Raw genomic sequence first — 23,552 nt, 5'->3', positions numbered from 1 at the left:
ATGGGAAAAGTTTTCACCCTAAGGTTGTGCTATATTGAATGTGATGACTGTTAAAAAGAAGAATTCCGTTTTTGGCTTCTTAACAAGTTTCCTTTTCTGAAAAAGCTTTTATGCAGCGTGTTCCAATGAACCAGTTGAGGATGTTATTAACCTCGGGGTCTAAAACTAAAACACAGAGGTATTGAAATTCACAATAAAAGGCAAAATGCCTAGAACAGAGTCACCTATAAAGCATACTTATGATTACGTCTCTTGAGGTCATTTATCAAAGGCCAAAGAGTGATTTATATAAGCAAACTAGTGCAGCTTCAGCCATTTTTGCATTGTGTTTTTGACTGCTGCTACCAAAGGAATAAAAAGAGACTCGTGTGTACTGTGTAATTATTGTCTTAAACTACACTCATATTTTAGCTTGGCATAAGGGAAACAAGAAAGAAACTGCATTTAATTTATTCCTTTTAAGTTCATATAAATTTAAAGTGATGGCATTCAGAATTAGATTATTTTTTTATAATGCTTAGCTTCAATAAATAGGATCAGGCAGCACTTCTCCGAAGCAGTTGGTTCACTTATATACATGGATCTGGGTGGCAGAACCTGCATGCCACCAAACATCTAAACTCATAACAAGAAAGAAAGATTGGCACTCCAGTATAGGTGATATCCTTCATACGACTCCATCCATCCATGTCATACAAAACACCATTGTGCAGTACTAAAAAGTACAAAAAGTTCAAGAAAAACCCTTCATCAGGCTTAATTATCACTGGTCTGATCAGGCTTAGCTGGCCCATCATGTGAAGGATTTCACTCATTATATACTGGAGTTCTGATAGTTCTTTCTTTTCATGTATATTTTTATAATATCTGATGACATGCAATTTGTAAAGGTAAAAAAAGGTCAAATATGTTGGGAACCAAAGAAGCATTTTTGCATGAACCACTTAGAAAGATGCCTGTTTAATCTCAACAACTGGATAATACATTTTGCAAAGATGTTTTATATTCTTTAATTCATGTACACATTATTCAAATGGCCATATGCATATTGCAAACCTGGAGGCAACATACATTGCACGGCACACAGACCTGTCTACATGCTATCCAATCTCCATGGACCCTTTGCGTTGCCTGTCCTTTTTTATCTGTAAGACATGCAGCAACTTTTTTCACACGGACTTTCTCAATGACCTCGTGGCCTATACTGCGGCCGTGTGCTGTCTAGAGAATGCATTGAAAGCAAACAGCCAGAAAATATGGTCGTGCAAATGGGCCTAAAAGGATCTGTCATCTAAAGTTCTCTGAGGTTCTTAATCCAAGTTTTGATTCTTTACATAGTGGGAGTGAGAGAAAACTGGCTCAAGGCCCAACGACTCCACCGTAGCCACCCAGCCTGTCAAGCCCCAGCAGTTACTAAAGAAGAGTTCTAACCTCAAAACGCATTTGTTCTGCTGGTTTTCCTTCTTATATAATCAAATCTTAATATCTTACCATCCTCACCATTTTTGGAGACATTTTTTTCTCACTCCGACTGTACTTCTTGACCTGTAGTGTACAGGTACACATCAGGCCAGTAGCATCTTCTACGTACACTCGTTCTACTATTCATCAACAAACTTTATACATCCACCCAGGGAGTAGCTCCACCACTTTCCTTTCACCCTTTGATTCTTTACATGACAGTCTACCCAAGCAATGTTCAATAGGTGCCATTGGTATGACTTATAAATGTTCTATTTATATGCACCATGTTTCCCCCTTTACATATGTCTGCAAACTCATGTTTCTCCCTTACTTATGGTTCTGGAGTTATCCTTAAAAAAAATCAAGTTTTATTATAGCGATTTTTACAGTATTGTTAAAGAAATATTATCTGCTTTGTACTTTCTATTTATTCCATTAGTAATTGTGTAACGTGCTGAAATGTGAAGAACAGATTTGCTTTTACAAGTCTGGCTCTGCACTTTCAAAATGTTAGACATAAATGGATATTCATAAAATCGGAATTCCCTGAGCTTTGGCTTATAAGAAAAAAACTGCTGACTGAGCTTAAGTGCAGATAGTGTATCAGTGTATTTAAATGTGACTTTCCCCTTCAATATAACAGATTTTATGCTATCCTATACCCATGAGATTATCACAATGGGGACGAACTGTAGATTGAAACCAGTTAAATAGAAAATGGCAACCTAGATTGGTATCCTTTTACTCATTCTTAATATGAATTACTGTAACAATTGTATTCTTGCAAAATATATTCATAGAAAATATTTTAAAAATGTTATACTTATATTGCAGAATGTATATGCGATATTAGAGAAAGGGCTATGCTAAATATAATGAAGATACGCTAATTACTTGTGCGGCCATTTTAAACATATATTGTATAATATCTAATCTACTTTTTAAACATAATCACGTTCTCTGCTGAGGCACTTGCCAGGGAAGAAGTAGAGAAGAAATCAAACTCCTACCTGTAATTAGTGATGAGTGATTAGTGGAATAATTTGATTGTGTTGGAATCGGGCCGATTTCAACAAAATCATCATGAATTAGGATGATCGATTCCGACTCCGAATAAAGTCAATGTGAGTAAAAATTAGTTTCACTATTTTGCTATCTAGAAGGTCCCCAATGCAGCTGAAGCCCCCCAAATTGCATCGGAATACAGCCTCACATCTGGAGAACACTGTGCTTCTCCCAGGAATTGGTCAAAATAGTGTATAGTGGTGTAGGGGTCAATTTTAGCTCAGGAGTGTGACTGAAAAGAAAAGAAGGCCCACTCAGGGTCTACAGGGTCCAAAATTTTGCGAAGCAAGACAGCGGGTTTGCTATCATAAATTTTACAAATTTTACAGGTGAACACAAAACTTAAGCACAGGCCTGCAACAAATTTTGCGAGTTTTTAAATCTGTCTTGTCTATCTAAAAACCTCACTGCATTGCAATCCCACACCCTTTTTTAGACACTTTTGAAAAGTGAAGTGAGATAAGTGTAACATATATTCTTTATGGCTCAAATCAGGAGTAAATTTGTCTAAGTTTATTTGAACCAAAAATGCAGTAACTTGCACCTTAGGTAGTCTGATACAACACCAATAGTAAATGTGCCCCATTGTTCCGGTCTTACAACCAATAATAGCTTCCCCCTAGATATGTCCCCAGTGCTAGCTTTTTCGAGTGGTGAAGTACAGAGATCTCACCTATGCGCTCAGTCATTAGACTACGATGGGCTATGCAGATAGCATAATGTGCTGAATGAATCTTAAGAACATTAAACAAATAGACATATTGTATTACGCTGAATATTTATTTTGCGCTGGATATATCTCTATGTCTGTAGAAAATACCAATATTGAGGTACTTATGCAAAGAAAAGCATTTTATAGTGAAAAGTGCATCGTGTGGCTTACTGATAGTGTTTCTGCCTTCTATTCAGTAGGGTTGAGTTTGAAATCTGGCAGGACCACGTCAAGTGAGGCTAAGAAACACACATAAATGAAGAGGCTTCCCCTGAGTAGCATACAATGTACCACTGTGTAGGACAAACTACATAAAATGTAAGATGTTGAAAGGTTGTATGTGTGGAAGGCACATGGGGCTTGTGCTGCAATGCATCTCTCCCTCTTCAAAAGTCGGCATTCAAGTCAATTGATTTTTATGATTCTGTAACAAAATTGTGAGTAACACTTGTGGCAAAATACTTCTATTAATCACCAGCACTGCTTTAATAATAAAGATATTAAAGGAGTATATCTCTTCAAAGTAATACAGAGGTTTGTGCAGAACTGCTTTCATTTTTAACCCCTTCCCGTCATATATAGGGCTATATATGTCCTAACTGCAGATGCTCCATGCAGATAGGACGCCTATAGCTGTCCACTGCATATCCTGTATATGGAGGGGGCTCGGAAGCAGAACCTACTCCATACACAGCAGGTCTTTGATAACCAACACTCGCCGGCAACACCTGCAGTCGGAGATTACTGGGATCAAGGCTATTAACTCTTTAAATGCCACTCTCAGTTCTGACAGCAGAATTTACATATCATTCAATCAAATGAAACCCCTGACAGACCCTGCCATAATAAGATCACGTGGATGAGGTCCATAAAAAAAAGTAAAAATAAGTAAAATAAAGACTTTTTAAATATTATGAAAAAAATATAAAAAGTAAAAAAATAACCCTGTTCCTAGTCAATGCATCTAAAAATTACAATAAAAACAATCTATAAATTGGTATAGCTGCATCCATCGTAAAGGTCCAATGTATTAAAATGTCAGATTAATCCTGCATGGTTAGCTCCTTCAAAAAAAGTATGCTTTGACAGAATTGCATTTTTATGGTCATTTATCTGTTGATAAAACGGAATAATAAGCAATCAAAAAGTCACCAAAAACAAAAACAAGCCCTCACATAACCTGCTAGCAACTATCAAAAAGTAATGGGGGGTAAAAGATGGTGATGGAAGGCTATTTTTTAAAGTATTATCTTAAAGTATTATTTTAAGTATTACTATTAACATATTATATATATATATATATATATATATATATATATATATATATATATATATATATATATATATATATATATATATATTTATATTAACATATATATAATTTGTTAATAGTAATACTTAAAATAATACTTTAAGATAATAATACTTAAAAAATAGCCTTCCATCACCATTATATATATATATATATATATATATATATATATATATATATATATATATATATATATATATATATATATATATATATATATATATATATATATATATATATATATATATATATATATATATATATAAAATTTAGTGGTGCTGTAATCGTAATGAATCACATATTAAGAACTACATGTAATTTTTACTGTACCATGAACACTGTAATCCCCCCCACCCCACCCCCCTCTGCTAAATGGCACATTTGTTTTTTTCTCCCAATTGTAAATATTTTTAAAAGTCTTCCAATACATTATATGGAAGACTTACGTTAAATGGTACAGTTGAAAATTCAACTCGTCTCACAAAAAGCTTGCCCTTATGTAGCTATGTCAAAAAGTTATGTTTTTTTTTTTTTTTTTAAATTGGCATATCAGAACTGGAATATATTGGATAGAGATGAGCAAACGTACTCGTCCGAGCTTGATACTCGTTCGAGTATTAGAGTGTTCGAGATGCTCGTTACTAGAGGCGAGCACCACGTGATGTTCGAGTTACTTTTACTTTCATCTCTGAGATGTTAGCGCGCTTTTCTGGCCAATAGAAAGACAGGGAAGGCATTTCAACTTCCCCCTGCGACGTTCAAGATCTATACCACCCCCCTGCAGTGAGTGGCTGGCGAAATCAGGTGTCACCCGAGTATATAAATCGGCCCCTCCCGCGGCTCGCCACAGATGCATTCTGACAGAGATCAGGGAAAGTGCTGCTGATGCCGGAGCTGCTATAGGGAGAGCGTTAGGAGTGATTTTAGGCTTCAAGAACCCCAACGGTCCTTCTTAGGGCCACATCTGACCGTGTGCAGTACTGTTGAGGCTGCTTTTTGCAGTGTTGCCCTTTTTTTTTTTTTTGTATATCGGCCGTGCAGAGCATTGTGTCCAGAGCATTGCGTCCTGCAGTAATTTTACATAGTCCACAGCCAGTAGTGGTGGTGAGGCAGGGACAGTGAAAGACATATCCAGTCTATATACGCAGTGGGCTTTTCCAAACAAATTTGGGAAAAAAAATCTATTTGGGCTGCCTGTGACCGTCCTGACTGTACTGCGTCTCTGCTGGGGGTAGTTGTCCTCATTCATACGCAGCCAGCTAAGTGTTACAGCAGGCTTGCGCAAAATTCTTTCCTGCCTCTGCGTTGCCTCTTACATCACCGCTGTCATCCTGTCCAGAGTGAAACAGTCTGCAGTAATTTTACATAGTCCACGGCCAGTAGTGCTGGTGAGGCAGGGACAGTGAAAGACATATCCAGTCTATATACGCAGTGGGCTTTTCCAAAAAAATTTGGGAAAAAAAATCTATTTGGGCTGCCTGTGACCGTCCTGACTGTACTGCGTCTCTACTGGGGGTAGTTGTCCTAATTCATACGCAGCCAGCTAAGTGTTACAGCAGGCTTGCGCAAAATTCTTTCCTGCCTCTGCGTTGCCTCTTACATCACCGCTGTCATCCTGTCCAGAGTGAAACAGTCTGCAGTAATTTTACATAGTCCACGGCCAGTAGTGCTGGTGAGGCAGGGACAGTGAAAGACATATCCAGTCTATATACGCAGTGGGCTTTTCCAAAAAAATTTGGGAAAAAAAATCTATTTGGGCTGCCTGTGACCGTCCTGACTGTACTGCGTCTCTACTGGGGGTAGTTGTCCTAATTCATACGCAGCCAGCTAAGTGTTACAGCAGGCTTGCGCAAAATTCTTTCCTGCCTCTGCGTTGCCTCTTACATCACCACTGTCATCCTGTCCAGAGTGAAACAGTCTGCAGTAATTTTACATAGTCCACGGCCAGTAGTGCTGGTGAGGCAGGGACAGTGAAAGACATATCCAGTCTATATACGCAGTGGGCTTTTCGAAAAAAAATCTATTTGGGCTGCCTGTGACCGTCCTGACTGTACTGCGTCTCTGCTGGGGGTAGTTGTGCTAATTCATACGCAGCCAGCTTAGTGTTACAGCAGGCTTGCGCAAAATTCTTTCCTGCCTCTGCTGTGCGTTCCGTAAGCGAAATCAGTCTCCAACCACAGGCCAATAAGCGGCACATTTAATTACAGCGTTCTGTTTCTGCACTACTGGTAATACAGCATGCTGAGGGGTAGGGGTAGGCCTAGAGGACGTGGACGCGGGCGAGGACGCGGAGGCCCAAGTCAGGGTGTGGGCACAGGCCGAGCTCCTGATCCAGGTGTATCGCAGCCGACTGCTGCGGGATTAGGAGAGAGGCACGTTTCTGGCGTCCCCACATTCATCTCACAATTAAAGGGTCCACGCGGTAGACCTTTATTAGAAAATGAGCAGTGTGAGCAGGTCCTGTCGTGGATGGGAGAAAGTGCATCCAGCAATCTATCGACCACCCAGAATTCTGCGCCGTCCACTGCTGCAACTCTGAATCCTCTGGCTGCTGCTCCTCCTTCCTCCCAGCCTCCTCACTCCATTACAATGACACATTCTGAGGAGCAGGCAGACTCCCAGGAACTGTTCTCGGGCCCCTGCCCAGAATGGGCAGCAATGGTTCCGAATCCTCTCCCACTGGAGGAGTTTGTCGTGACCGATGCCTAACCTTTGGAAAGTTCCCGGGGTCCGGGGGATGAGGCTGGGGACTTCCGGCAACTGTCTCAAGAGCTTTCAGTGGGTGAGGAGGACAATGACGATGAGACACAGTTGTCTATCACTCAGGTAGTAGTAATTGGAGTAAGTCCGAGGGAGGAGTGCACCGAGGATTCAGAGGAAGAGCAGCAGGACGATGAGGTGACTGACCCCACCTGGTTTGCTACGCCTACTGAGGACAGGTCTTCAGAGGGGGAGGCAAGGGCAGCAGCAGGGCAGGTTGGAAGAGGCAGTGCGGTGGCCAGGGGTAGAGGCAGGGCCAGACCGAATAATCCACCAAAGCGCCCCCTCGCGCCATGCCACCCTGCAGAGGCCAAGGTGCTCAAAGGTCTGGCAGTTTTTCACTGAGAGTGCAGACGACCGACGAACAGTGGTGTGCAACCTTTGTCGCGCCAAGATCAGCCGGGGAGCCACCACCACCAGCCTCACCACCACCAGCATGCGCAGACATATGATGGCCAAGCACCCCACACGAAGGCCGTTCAGCGCCTCCGGTTTGCACCGCTGCCTATCCCCCTGTGCCCCAACCTGCCACTGAGATCCAACCCCCCTCTCAGGACACAGGCACTACCGTCTCCTGGCCTGCACCCACACCCTCAACGCCGCTGACCTCGGCCCCATCCACCAATGTCTCTCAGCGCACCGTCCAGCCGTCGCTAGCGCAAGTGTTGGAGCGCAAGCGCAAGTACGCCGCCACGCACCGGCACGCTCAAGCGTTAAACGTGCACATAGCCAAATTTATCAGCCTGGAGATGCTGCCGTATAGGGTTGTGGAAACGGAGGCTTTCAAAGGTATGATGGTGGCGGCGGCCCCGCGCTACTCAGTTCCCAGTCGCCACTACTTTTCCCGATGTGCCGTCCCAACCCTGCACGACCACGTCTCCCGCAACATTGTACGCGCCCTCACCAATGCGGTTACTGGCAAGGTCCACTTAACAACAGACACGTGGACAAGCACAGGCGGGCAGGGCCACTATATCTCCCTGACGGCACATTGGGTGAATTTAGTGGAGGCTGGGACAGAGTCAGAGCCTGGGACCGCTCACGTCCTACCCACCCCCAGAATTGCGGGCCCCAGCTCGGTGGTGGTATCTGCGGCGGTGTATGCTTCCTCCACTAAACCACCCTCCTCCTCCTATGCAACCTCTGTCTCGCAATCAAGATGTGTCAGCAGCAGCACGTCGCCAGCAGTCGGTGTCACGCAGCACGGCAGCACAGCGGTGGGCAAGCGTCAGCAGGCCGTGCTGAAACTACTCAGCTTAGGAGAGAAGAGGCACACGGCCCACGAACTGCTGCAGGGTCTGACAGAGCAGACCGACCGCTGGCTTGCGCCACTGAGCCTCCAACCGGGCATGGTCATGTGTGACAACGGCCGTAACCTGGTGGCGGCTCTGCAGCTCGGCAGCCTCACGCACGTGCCATGCCTGGCCCACGTCTTTAGTTTGGTGGTTCAGCGCTTTCTGAAAAGCTACCCACGCTTGTCAGACCTGCTCGGAAAGGTGCGCCGGCTCTGCGCACATTTCCGCAAGTCCCACACGGACGCTGCCACCCTGCGCACCCTGCAACATCGGTTTCATCTGCCAGTGCACCGACTGCTGTGCGACATGCCCACACGGTGGAACTCTACGCTCCACATGTTGGCCAGGCTCTATGAGCAGTGTAGAGCTATAGTGGAATATCAACTCCAACATGGGCGGCGCAGTGGGAGTTAGCCTCCTCAATTCTTTTCGGAAGAGTGGGCCTGGTTGGCAGACATCTGCCAGGTCCTTGGAAACTTTGAGGAGTCTACCCAGATGGTGAGCGGCGATGCTGCAATCATTAGCGTCACCATTCCTCTGCTATGCCTCTTGAGAAGTTCCCTGCAAAGCATAAAGGCAGACGCTTTGCGCTCAGAAACAGAGGCGGGGGAAGACAGTATGTCGCTGGATAGTCAGAGCACCCTCCTGTCTATATCTCAGCGCGTTGAGGAGGAGCATGAGGAGCATGAGGAGGAGGGGGAAGAGACAGCTTGGCCCACTGCTGAGGGTACCCATGCTGCTTGCCTGTCATCCTTTCAGCGTGTATGGCCTGAGGAGGAGGATGAGGATCCTGAAAGTGATCTTCCTAGTGAGGACAGCCATGTGTTGCATACAGGTACCCTGGCACACATGGCTGACGTCATGTTAGGATGCCTTTCTCGTGACCCTCGCGTTACACGCATTCTGACCACTACGGATTACTGGGTGTACACACTGCTCGACCCACGGTATAAGGAGAACCTTTCCACTCTCATACCCGAAGAGGAAAGGGGTTCGAGAATGATGCTATACCACAGGACCCTGGCGGACAAACTGATGGTAAAATTCCCATCCGACAGCGCTAGTGGCCGAAGGCGCAGTTCCGAGGGCCAGGTAGCAGGGGAGGCGCGGAGATTAGGCAGCATGTACAGCACAGGCAGGGGAACACTCTCTAAGGCCTTTGACAGCTTTCTGGCTCCCCAGCAAGACTGTGTCACCGCTCCCCAGTCAAGGCTGAGTCGGCGGGAGCACTTTAAAAGGATGGTGAGGGAGTACGTAGCCGATCGCACGACCGTCCTCCGTGACGCCTCTGCCCCCTACAACTACTGGGTGTCGAAGCTGGACACGTGGCCTGAACTCGCGCTGTATGCCCTGGAGGTGCTTGCTTGTCCTGCGCCTAGCGTCTTGTCAGAGAGGGTGTTTAGTGCGGCTGGGGGAATCATCACAGATAAGCGTACCCGCCTGTTAACTGACAGTGCCGACAGGCTTACACTCATCAAGATGAACAAAGCCTGGATTTCCCCAGACTTCTCTTCTCCACCAGCGGACAGCAGCGATACCTAAACAATACGTAGGCTGCACCCGCGGATGGAAGCATTGTTCTCTATCACCATCAAAAACGTGGACCTTTTAGCTTCATCAATCTGTGTATAATATTCATCCTCCTCCTCCTGCTCCTCCTCCTGAAACCTGACGTAATCACGCCGAACGGGCAATTTTTCTTAGGCCCACAAGGCTCAGTCATATAATTTTTATAAACAATTTTTATACGTTTCAATGCTCATTAAAGCGTTGAAACTTGCACCTGAACCAATTTTTATTTTAACTGGGCTGCCTCCTGGCCTAGTTACAAATTAAGCCACATTAACCAAAGCGATTAGTGGGTTTCACCTGCCCTCTTGGTTGGGTATGGGCAATTTTTCTGACGTACATTAGTACTGTTGGTACACCAATTTTTTGGGGCCCTCACCTACAGTGTAATCCAATTAATTTTTTGCCCACCTGCATTAAAGCTGACGTTACATCAGCTATGCTGGGCACTGCAATGGGATATATTTATGTACCGCCGGTGGGTTCCAGGGAGCCACCCATGCTGTCGGTCCACACGGAGTTGTAACTGCATGTGTCCACTTCTAAAGAACCCCAGTCTGACTGGGGCATGCAGTGTGGGCCGAAGCCCACCTGCATTAAATATGACATTACCTCAGCTGTGATGGGCAATGCAATGGGATATATTTATGTACTGCCGGTGGCTTCCTGGCACCCACCCATGCTGTCGGTCCACACGGAGTTGTAACTGCATGTGTCCACTTCTAAAGAACCCCAGTCTGACTGGGGCATGCAGTGTGGGCCGAAGCCCACCTGCATTAAACATGACATTACCTCAGCTGTGATGGGCACTGCAAAGGGATATATTTATGTACCGCCGGTGGGTTCCAGGAAGCCACCCATGCTGTGGGTCCACAGGGACTTCACAATAGGGAGTTGTACCTGCCTGTGTCTATGAATTAAAAACCCCGGTCAGGTTGGGGCATGCAGTGTGGGCCGAAGCGCACCTGCATTTAATCTGACGTTAGCTCTGCTCTCCAGGGCACTGCAATGGGATACATTTATGTACAGCCGGTGGGTTCCAGGGAGCCACCCATGCTGTGGGTGCACACGGAATTCCCATTGCGGAGTTGTACCTGCCTGTGACTATTTATAAAAAAAACGCGGTCTGACTGGGGCATGTAGACAACTTGACAGAATGAATAGTGTGTGGCACATAGGTTCCCCATTGCTATGCCCACGTGTGCAGCTCCTGATGGCGGTGGCACAGGATTATATTTCTCATTGCTTCTGTACAGCATTGTGGGCTATCGCGCCGCCCCTTTTAAAGAGGGTCGCTGCCTAGCCGTGCCAACCCTCTGCAGTGTGTGCCTGCGGTTCCTCCTCATGGCAGACGCACTTATAAATAGACATGAGGGTGGTGTGGCATGAGGGCAGCTGAAGGCTGCGCAGGGACACTTTGGTGTGCGCTGTGGACACTAGGTCGTGCGTGGGGGGGGGGGGGGGTTGGGCAGCATGTAACCCAGGAGAAGTGGCAGCGGAGTGTCATGCAGCAGTGATTGTGCTTTCTTGGAGGTAGTGTGGTGCTTAGCTAAGGTATGCATTGCTAATGAGGGCTTTTCAGAAGTAAAAATTGTTGGGAGGGTGGGGGCACTCTTGTGGCTTAATAGTGGGACCTGGGAACTTGAGATGCAGCCCAACATGTAGCCCCTCGCCTGCCCTATCTGTTGCTGTGTCGTTCCCATCACTTTCTTGAATTGCCCAGATTTTCACAAATGGAAACCTTAGCGAGCATCGGCCAAATACAAAAATGCTCGGGTCGCCCATTGACTTCAATGGGGTTCGTTATTCGAAACGAACCCTCGAGCATCGCGAAAATTTCGTCCCGAGTAACGAGCACCCGAGCATTTTGGTGCTCGCTCATCTCTAATATTGGAATATCAGAACTGCAGAATGTGATCTGGACACAGGCGCTTCAATGACCCTTGGCCATAAAAGGGTTAACTGTGATCAATTGACATGTATGAACACACATTTTGTTTAGAGCAAAGCCTAAATTATCTCTTATTTATCTAAAAAAAATTCTCAAATATTTCAAATGGAATACTATTTCTACATGTTTTGCACTGTTATACATAGGGACTAAACCAAGAAGCTCAACTGGTATGGCGCGTTTTACACGAAAAAAGGGAAAAAATATCATAGAGTACAACTTTTTCTTTTGTCTGTTCACACAGCACGTTTATCATAGCTAACATGGTTGTATACATAACCCAGCCTGAGCGCTGGGACAGCGGTGCAAATTACTTTTACACTTCAAGTACAAACATCCAGTTTTGGCATGAAATCTTGACATTTTAGATGCAATTTCCAATTGAACAAAAGAATCTGTGTACAGGTTAGTGACTAAACATTGTAATATAATCATTAGAATGGGGCCTGAACAGAATGTTTGATCCAATTAATTACTTTCTTTTAAAGAACAACAAGATGAATGCTATTGTCAATTGAAATGAATGGGGGTAGTTTGTAAAATGAATGTGAATCAAAGCTTGGAATGTACCAGTTTCTCATGCTGCTATGTATCATTGGCAGATGATGCCAAATATACTTGGAAATTAAAATGAAAAATGATGTTTTGACTCAGTTAAATTATTCTTTGCTAAACATATTCCCCAAGCATTCAGGGCTGTATTTATCAAATGCTTAAAAAATGATTGTTTTATATTAATATAAAGCATGCTGTGTATGTTAAAACATGATTACATAAACTGCTATAGTAAAAAATAATATATATATATATGTTTCCAAAATACAAACTAATGGTTACGCATTTTATTTACTGATTTGCAAAATAATGCATCACTATTAGAGATGAGCGAACCTACTCGTTTCGAGTAATTACTCGATCGAGCACCGCGACTTTCGAGTACTTCAGTACTCGGGTGAAAAGATTCGGGGGTGACGGGGGGAGGCGTGGCGGCGCTGGGGGTAGCAGCGGGGAACAGGGGGGAGCCCTCTCTCTCTCCCTCCCCCCCCCCACTCCCCTCTGCAACCCCCCACTCACCCACGGCACCCCCCGAATTTTTTCGCCCGCGTACGGAAGTACTCGAAAATCGCGGTACTCGGGCGAAAAAGGGGCGTGGCCGAGTAGGCTCGCTCATCTCTAATCACTATCAATAAGATACAATGTTAGAAAAGATTTGACTTAACGGTATATTCCCATATCAGACTTTTATGGGACCCATACCTATCTCAAGATCTGACCTCCCCCCGCCTGGCAGTATATGGTGGCTGGGAATGGTAGATACTATGGAAACAGTTAAGCAGGCTGTCTTACACTATGCCTGGAACTCTTACAGAAGCATATGGGAGTTTCATAACTTGTTACCTTGCATCCGCAGATCCAAAGTTATGACAACAGCACTTTCCTGTGCTTTGTGGTTTATGTAACTCCTGTCTGCTTCATTGACAGTTACATAAATATAACATGATATACCTTGCTTGACTGTTTCCATACTCCCAGCCATCTCAGTCACACACAAAGGAGTATTGCTGTCTTGGCTAATCATACCCAAGATGAGAATTCCCCCTTTAAATTCACCATAGATGCAGTAGTAGAAAAAGGAAGGAGATGGAGCTACTCTGATGAGGATCCGGTATGGAGAAGAGCCGAGTGTAAATTCCAGTGGGTGATGCCTGTGGGAAAACAGTGAAGACAATTGTGTATATTTCTAGTCCTAGGTGCTGCCAGATCAGTGACTGTGCAACCTGTTAGGGTTGGGCAGTGTTGAAGTGGAAAAGGAAGGAAGAAAAAACGCTGATGTAATAATGCAACCTTTTTGGACAGACGTACATAAGCTTGAAGTTTTGAGGGAAAATGTATTTTCTTTAAATGAAGGCCAGCAAATAAAAGCACAGTGTTTTGAGACAAGCATGCCTTTTCTGTAAACGCAATACGTTTCGAGGTGTGACTGAGGAAGAGGTGTGTTTGCCTTGAAACGCTTTGCGTTTAAAGAAAATGCGTGCCTGCCTCAGAACGCTGTACGTTTATTTGCTGGCTTTCATTTAAAGAAAACAAATTTTCCCTCACAACTTCAAGCTTACGTATGTCTGTCCAAAAAGGTCGCGCCATTACATCAGCGGTTTTTCTTCCTTCCTTCTCCCATTTAAATTCACCAAAATTGCTCAATCTGAAACAGGGCAAATCAGTTTGTCCCTTACATCCTAACTACAAGAGGCCTGTGAACCATTGAAGACAAATGAAGGCTTCACAGAGAACTATATCTAAAATGTTACTTCTGTTAATATAGTTAAAATACGCAATAGTCTCCCCTGTTGAAAACATAAAACAGATAAACAACACAAAAGCCAAAAAGCAATCAAAAAGAATTTGTACAGATAAGCATTTGTTTCTAAGAAAAAGGGGGCAAAATATTTGTTCATCTCTAGTAGCAATACATTTTCATTCCATTTTTATGGAGCATTGAGCAGTTCATGTAAAAAGATGCATAGTGGGTCGTGGGCTACAGGGAATCAAGAAATAAGCCAGTTCTGTCAATTATTAATGAAAAGTCTTCACATTTTCAACAAATTCAGTTCCTCAAAACTGACTTCATAAAGCCATAAAACAATCCATTTAGGTTTCATATCTTACCCTATTTAGGGCAACAAAGGGTAGAAGGAGAGATGCTCAAGGACATATCGCTTGTAAATAAAGATATCATCTTTGTTTGTAAATACTGCTTCCTCTTATAGCACTTTCAACATTTTATAAGATGGAAGCATATGCATGACCTTGTTGGAAAATATTAAATCTCTCAATTCTACAATTACCCAAAGCAAGATGGAATTATTTTCACTTGTCTGCTTTTTGCAATCCTTTCTAAGGTGGGTACCTCAAAAATAAGATGACAACAGAGTACCCTGCTGAGCTATAATATTTGGAGGAACCTGGCAGCAATTAATTATTACATCTGGAAGCCACCACAGGGAATATTAATGGGATATTGCGGTTGTGCAGGTATTTTTTAAATATTCCGGATATGAAAGGTGTGTTGCACCACGTTTATGCACAGCTGTTTATTGGTATAAATTGCGCAGCCATTACTTTCCTATCCTGTTCCCCATTTCGCTATTTTCCAAGATGGCCACCACATCCCTGCTAACATTCAGTTTGAAACTACAGTTACCAAACTTTCTTGCTCCATATTTCCTTCCTGTGAGTGTCCCCACTAAGAGCTGTCTTGCTATTGGTCAGCAATCCGCTCCTGAGAACTGAAGAGAAAAAAAGATGCCCCTCCTTGTTTTTACTAGGAAAAACCCGACCTCTGGAATGCCAGGTTGTATCCAGAGCAATCTGTGCGTAACACTTCTCAAGTGCCGGGAGAAGGTAATGGTTTATAGAGCAACAGACACAAAGTCCAAAGCAGAACTACATTGCAAACTTTAATAACTTTTATTAGCATTCATTGCACAGCAAGTTTGCGTAACCAGAATTCCCCTTTAAGTATTATATGATGCTCAGGAAAACCGTGCCCCTTAACATTCCAAGTCCTCCAGAGAGAGAAGCAACTGGTCGCTCCTGCTCAGTCAAAAGTAAAAATGGCAACCCTTAAGGCTTCTGATAGTTTAGTGTAGCTTAGGCCTCGCTTACACTGTGCTGTTTTAGAGCATTAGAGGCACATGAAAAGGTTGCATCTATTAGAAACATTGGTTTCCTATAGAACAGTTCACATGAAGGAATGTTAAAACCGCTAAATACTCGCACCTAACAAAGATAGGACTGCAATGCTCGCATCTAAGGTTCATGTTGCGTGAAAAGATAGAACCTGACCTATCTTTGGTGTGTGTTTTCCATTGAGCTGGACAACATGCACCATGCACCCCAGATCGTGTAAACAGGCAATTTCACCGCTAATTAAAATAGCTGAAAATCCCCCGTTCACACAATCTTTAGTGCAGTATAGCTGCGATCTTTTCACGCGCCTATACTGCCCAAAAACAGCACTCGTCTGAATGAGGTCTTAGGATGTGATTGAGGAAACAATAAGAGATACACATCATTTGCCGTAAGAACCAGGAATCCATAAGAAGTATTATAGTTATTAATGTTAAGTATAAAAGTCTTAAAGGTAAAGGGGTTCTGCCATTAGGAAAAAAAAAATCTATATTTATCTATCCCTCCCCAGGTAGTCTTCTTACCGAATCTTCTCCTCACCGATCTTCTCCTGGCTTCTCCTGGTCCCTGGTCACATCACCTCCAGTCAGCTGATTCTTCTATTTCCTATGATGTAGCATACATTCTCGGCATTCTGCCTCCTGCAGGTCAGTGTACCTGGTCCCTAGTGACGTAGCATTCACCTCCTAGTAGGGAACGCCGAATCCTTATCAGCCCGCTTTAGCATGCCCTTCAGGAAGTGAACTGTAGTGAATGGACGCTACATAACAGAAAGAAGGTCATCTGGCTGGCTTGCAGTGAGGTGACCCAGGGGACTGCAGGAGAAGATCGGTGAGAAGATTGCCTGGGGAGGAATAGGTAAGTATTGAATTATTTCTTCTAATGACAAAACCCCTTTAATCTCACTATGTTTCAAAATGGTTTAATGTTGTATTTATAATACTGTTTTAGATATTCTAATACCCTGGGTTTACATGCCATTTCCGATATGCAATCTATTTAATTTTGCATATAGATGAAAATTGTGTCAAATATATTAACCTCAGAAGTCACTAATAGCGTACTGGTATAAGCATGTGGATGAACTCAATGCCCAGATGTTCTGCAATGTACAATTTAGAAATTAAGTTATCTTATAAATATGATCAGGTTAAGTAGCCGATAAGATAATTATTGCAATGATGTGTTGGCCCAGATTTGAGTCTGGTGGCTTGATCTTGTGTCCTTTTTCAGACTTGATTTCCCTAAATAATATCAACCATTCTCTGCTGACCTTGATGTGCTTGCTTAGTTATGCTTCAGTAGTTTGCTTTTCATACACTATTTTTGAAAGCAATCTCCTTAGTTAATTCTACACAAACACCACTACCTATTGACAGAGGGCCTGTGTGTGATTTATTTCTTTTAAGCAGACATGTTAGAAAATTCATACATCTTAAACTAGTACAACAAGTAAAACTACAAAATAACTCTAAATTAAAGGGACCAGGACCTGCAAGGGCATTTGATAGATTTCTTTTCTCTATCCGACCATTGTGCTTGTCTATTTCTTTCACTGAACCATAACAATTTAATCTCCTTGCCTCCTAATATATTTCTGCAATCAACAGCAAATAGAGTTTAATTAATCCTTCTCAACAATAATCAGAAAAGTAGAACAAAAGGTTATCGGCTCTCTGAGAAATAGCTTAAAATCTTTTAATGATATGTCTTAATTTAGCATATCACTAAATAGTTAATCTTCACATCTGGTCATTTACTATGAAATATACATATGTTACCAAACTTAAAGATGACCTGTTGCCAGATTTCACAATATAAACTACATACATTATTAAATAGATCTTTAGTCCCGATGCAGCTTGTGGATTTACTTTGAAATCCATGTCAGAGTGGCTGCATAATACTTTTTGAAAGTTTTCCCACCTGATATTAAAGTGAGTATTTTATGAGTCCTGCTAGAGACGGAGAGCTCATGAGTCTGCTGTAATTACAAGCTAATTTCAGTCTCCATCCATCTACCCTAATTGACAAGCTCCTTTGAGTGCCCCTCCTCTGCTGCTGCTGAAATCTCACATTGAGCACTATAAGCTGCAGTCTCCCTGGTTCTGAGGGAGAAAGCCCATAGTATAGCAGAGGTTTTATCATGGAAGTACAGCTTCTAACTCCATCTGCTGCTTTCTTTCACTGCAGTGTGAATGCTGGAAAAGAGAATGTTGGAGTCGCCCCATGGTGGTACTTTTGGTCAACTAAGAGCAAATGTCCATGATTTATTGGTGGTGGAGAGTCATGTGCAGAGGTGCTGCCAGCCAGTTTAAACCTGTGGATAACAGGTCATATGGTGTGGAAAATGGTTAGAGATCTGTCGCTAGGCGCGGTCTTCCGTATACGGTAGCAATTAGATCGTGAACATTATTCTTTATTGTATAAAATTTAAGAACCAGCAGAAAAACGCATTTTGACACAACCGGCAACTGATGAAATACTTGGTTGTGCCGACATGGGGAAACATCGCCGGTGGGGGAGGGCTCAGAGGAGCAGGAGCTTAAGAATTACTGCTATGGAAGGCAACTAAGTATTCTATCAGTAGCCAGTTGTGTCTCATCCCAGCTTAACTGAAGAAAAGACTGTGCCTCGAAATGCGTTATTCTGCTTGTTCTTAAATTGTATACAATGAAGAATATCATTTACTCTCTTATTGCCACTTCTCCTTGGAGACCTGTGCCTGGTGGATCCCTTCTTTCCCCATTGATTTCAACAGTTTTTTTTTTTATCAGAAAGTGAACGGAAAGCTATCAGTTTACTTTGTTCTGTTTGGTTTCCGTTTTTTAAACTGAACAAACAAAGCGGTTTTCTGTGCTATTTGTTCAAATGGAATAAAGCAAACAAAGCTTTCATAAATCTGTTTTCTGTTTTTTGCTTTTAAATCAATTGAAATCAATAGGGAAAGAAGGGAACAGAGAAACAGAAAGCACTAACGAAGCCCTAATGCAGATGTGAATGGGACCTTAAAGATGATCTGTCACCAGATCTCACAATACAATATGCAGGTATTATTTAATAGTTGTCCTTAAACTTTGCATACATATATTTATTTATATCGCATTATTAAATAGATCCCTTTTATAGCTTGTCTGTCTGTTGACTTCTCCCCCTTTGATTGACATAGATGAAGATGATAAGACAAAGAGCTCTTAAGACATACATAGATTGTCATGTGGTAATTCCTACATCACTGTAGGTGTTTCTTTCCATTGTGTACAGGACTAATCTAATCACATACAGAACATACAGAGGCATAACTATGGCAGTAACACACACAGAGAAACTAATAGAAATGCAAGTAGAAGATAGTTAAAAAAATAACTGGTCTACACTTGCATACATTTTGGGTTACTTAGCAACCAAAGTTGGTTCTTTCATAGACCTGAAAATGACAGATGTTGAAACTTCAGATAGTTACAGCAAGAAACGCTAAAAAGTAATATATTTTACAGTACATACTAAGAGAAAAGAAGCATTCATGACCATATGTATTCATAATTTAGGATAGTATTTAAAGGGGACCTATTAAGCTGATTTGCAGGCATCATATTATAGAGCAGAACAAGCTGAGCATATATATATATATATATATATATATATATATATATATATATATATATATATATATATATATATATATATATATATATATATATATATAGGGTTGTTATGAGAAAGAAAAACTGTCTATCATATATTTCATTCGTTTAAAACTATCCTTGTTCTATCCATAGGAGTCCAGTGGGCGGTCCTATCAGTGATTGGCAGCATGTCCTGTATGACTGCACATACAGAGATAACTGTCAATCACTAAATGGGATTTCAATGAATGAAAAACAAGTTTTACAGATCTTTTCCCCCAGAAAACTTTATATCAATCTTGTCATCTCTTCCTACTCTACGTCATGTAGCCCACAAACTGGACTACATGTTAAATCTGGCAGGGTCCCTTTAACTGTAAATATGAATATAAAATGTGTTACCTTAAAAATGTAAAGAATATTTTTGCTTACAGTTTAGGTCTATTTATGGAAAACTTTGCTTAAAGTTATTATATTCAAAATATAAATCCGGTGAACTGCTGTCCCTTACCCATATATTTCCATCCTGATGATATGGTTTCCAGTTCCTGCCAGTGTCACTGTAGAGCAAGCGGTATTGGGACACCCAGTCAGAACTGCTGTACCGCCCTTGAGTAGCTATTGCGCGGATTTGCTTCCTGTTTCCAAAATCCACCTGCAGCCACTGATAATGGTCGCTGTCCAGAGGAGACCAACCACCATCACCTGCAGATTAAAAAGCACAATTTATTAGAAACAATGTAGGTATGATATCTCAAAGTGTTTTGCACAGCAACAAAGTCTTAATTTTGTATTTTACCTTAATCTCTCACCTTCTGACTAAAATAAAAAACTGTTTTGGAGAACACTACCTGTATCCATGCCAAGCAAATCAATACATATGTTTGACACCAATCAATGCCCATGATCGATACTTCATTATCTCAGATCTGATATTCTGTCCATTGCTGACCTTCCTTGCTTTTTTCTCAAGGCATCCTGCTGATATGTAAAACTACTTTCTTATTGCACAGTGGGGGGCCTTAATCTTTTGAATATAAAAAGCAAAGTATATCAAAGGCATGTGGTAGCACACATTATCCCATTTACATAATCCCACAATATAATTTAATGAAAGACCTCAAAGCATACCGAGTGGAAAAAAGTCCCGCATTACAAATAGTTTGCTTTGATCAGTTAACTTCAAAACCGTACTTATAAAATCATAGTGCCCTCGAAACACTTCTTATCGGTTGAACAGTCGACAAAAATATTCACTTTAACAAAAAAGGTAAAAACATCAACTCAAACACATCTGAAAAAATTACACCTTGTTTGCACATTCAATAGTGATGCAGTTGGAAGCACACCCCCATGACACAAAAAAACACATCTGTTTATACACTTTAGTTTTATCAATAGGGAAAATGATAGAGATGTCAGTCACAAAACAATCACCACAAATCTCCGGAGCTCAAGCAATCTGTATTTTAGCAATGGGCATATAGAAAAGCATATAGGATTTTCCAATTAGGGGCCAGCATATTCACCACTGTAAATTGATGCCCCACATAATACTACTACTACTACTAATAATCAATGTAACGCTAAACTCAATATCAACACAAAACCTAAAATGAGTATGATACCAAACAATTAATTAATTTATTAAAGACATACATAAAATGCGTATCACAAACAACTAGACTAGAGTAAAACCAAGGATACATCGTTTGGGGAATTAAAGTGCATAACATCTCAATATAACACAGAGATATCCAAATCCCAGAGACTCGGATTAGTTGTTCACATGCATATGGTAAAAATAATACTACAAGAAATAAAGTATCTATGAATAGGAATAAACTAAACTACATACAAAGTCAAACCCCATTCTAGAAAAATACCCACCAATGGAGCCAGAAGTAGCGTTTCATTTCCTGCTCACACACCTCTTGATATACTCTTCCAAATGATCATGTGACAAGAAAATGGGACTGTGGACAAGGTGGTGTATGTGCGAGAATTCAAGAACAAAAGTGTTTCTGATGCCCAGAACTGAGCGGTTGGAGCAAGTCTAGACTGTAAAAGATCCCATGCATATTCTGAGTGACAGATGGGGCTGGACACTGAACGCCCAAACTGGCACACTGTCAGGGCTCAGTCAGACGAGCATTTTTTGTGCATCTATGTGCACAAAAAAAGTGCTGCACGGATGTGCAAAATGCGCCTGACAGTAGCTCTGTGCCCATTGCTTTCAATGGGGCTGGCGCTGCAGCAACCCCATTGAAAGCAATGTGATGCAGGCAACCCCTGCAGTGATTTTTGGGGAACGACTTGAAATATAAGCTCTTCCCTGAAAATTATCTCTAGCTGCTATTAAAAATAAAAATATATATACATCACCTCTCTGCCGCTGTCGGGGCTTCAGTGCATCTTCTCACTGGTTCCCCGGTACTGTTCTGAAGTGCTTTCACCTGGACGGCGATATAGAAATCTCTGCCTCCAGAAAGTGCTGTGTCTAATTGGCTGAGCACTCAGACAATCGCAGGCAGTACTCAGCCATTCATTGAATGACAGCTGAGCGCTGCCTATGATTGGTCACATGACTCAGCCATTCACAGGCAGCGCTCAACCATTCATTGAATGACAGCTGAGTGCTGCCTGTGATTGGTCCCAGCTCTCAGCCAATCAGAGGCAGCACTCAGCTATTCATTGAATTCCCTCTGTGGCAGGAAGGGGTTAATGATGATTGTCACCAGTCCATTTCTCATATAGATTCACTGATGTCCATAGAAGTACTTATAAGGACAGGTAGTAGAGAGAGATTTCCAATCCACTTCCAAAAACATGCCAGACATTTATGTAGGGCTCACATGTCGGAAGCTGAGAATCCACACATGATAACATGTGGAAGATATTCTGGCAGCATGACAATGTGATGATCCCTTGTTATTATCATCGCTTGTATTTCAATTCAAAGAAAGAAGACTCAATCACTAGAGAGGGCTTACATCTTACAGAGTTTTGTAGAGCCCAACCCCACTGTTCCTAAATGGCCTTTCTGGCAGGATAATTGTTATCCTTAAAAAGCTCCACTATCTTTCTTAACTGCTCACAATGCCGCCATTTTTTTGCTGGACCCGCTAAGTTCTGCGCCACACAACTGGTTTGTTTGCTGTTACAACTTTTGTCTGCCACTATTTCTGTTTTGTAGCAGCTCAGTACCCATGATAACTTGTGCTGGCCTTTGTGTCAGAGAAAGGCTGGTTCACCACACAGAGACAGGACTGAAAAAAGACAGGACATAGGCAGAAGTTGGGAAAATTCATGTGGGTAGAATCACATGAGAAAATTGAGAAGGTGCTAATACATGAAGAGCAGGTGACGAACGTATACGGCACAACTGTTTTAGTGTAAGGTAAAGTCCCTGGTGCAAGTTCAGAGTCATGACTGACTCCTCAGGTGATATCACATCATGACATTTTTTTGGCAGACTGTTTTTGCGGGGTGGTTTGCTATTGCCTTCTCCAGTCATCTTTAACCCCCCCCCCCCCCCAAGCTGGGTGCTCATTGAGTCGGCTACCTAAACCAAGCGGGGAGTTAATTTGCAACCTTCAAGTCATGAGTGAGAGCTTAGGATTGCATTTTTGCTGCCTTAGCACTCTGCACCACATGAGGCACCTCAGTCCTTTGCCTCTATTCTTACTCTATCACAGGCCTGCAAACCATAACAAAGTCTGCAGAGTATGCACACCTTTATCTCATATATTGGGGCCCCACTTACTCCCCGTCAGTAGAAAGTAAGCCTCAACCACATGTGGATCTCCTTGATGCAGCTTCTTAAGTCCAGCTGTTGTCTCAATCCTCCATAGCATGCTTATGGCAGCTCTTTCGTAACTCCAGGCAGACTCTGCTGTTTTGCCCCTAAGTCATCAGGGCTAGCAGCTTTCTTGGTTGCTTCTCCAGCATGGGGATAGCATTACTCCACAGTCAATGACCACTGCCACATCTCTGCAGATGTTGCCGTGTTGCTGCCCCCTAGAACTGATGCTGGACTTCTCCTATCTGCTGCTTAGCTGAATACGCTGCTGCTGATGCTCTGATGTGTGAAGCTCACACATAATGGCAC

At 42.5% G+C, this 23,552-nt stretch overlaps 1 protein-coding gene across 1 annotated transcript in view; it reads right to left on the bottom strand.

Annotated features, from left to right (window-relative positions):
* The window catches only part of CNTNAP2 (contactin associated protein 2), a 1,903,897-nt gene that overhangs the window by 1,291,420 nt on the left and 588,925 nt on the right, over nt 1-23,552 (bottom strand). The window contains exon 3 of the mRNA XM_066585040.1: nt 19,953-20,146. Within this exon, the coding sequence (XP_066441137.1) occupies nt 19,953-20,146 (194 nt within the window). The remainder of the gene's footprint in view (nt 1-19,952; nt 20,147-23,552) is intronic.

Source organism: Eleutherodactylus coqui, chromosome 12, assembly GCF_035609145.1.
Source record: "Eleutherodactylus coqui strain aEleCoq1 chromosome 12, aEleCoq1.hap1, whole genome shotgun sequence".
Classification (NCBI taxonomy): domain Eukaryota; kingdom Metazoa; phylum Chordata; class Amphibia; order Anura; family Eleutherodactylidae; genus Eleutherodactylus; species Eleutherodactylus coqui.
This window is presented reverse-complemented; position numbering and strand designations above follow the sequence as displayed.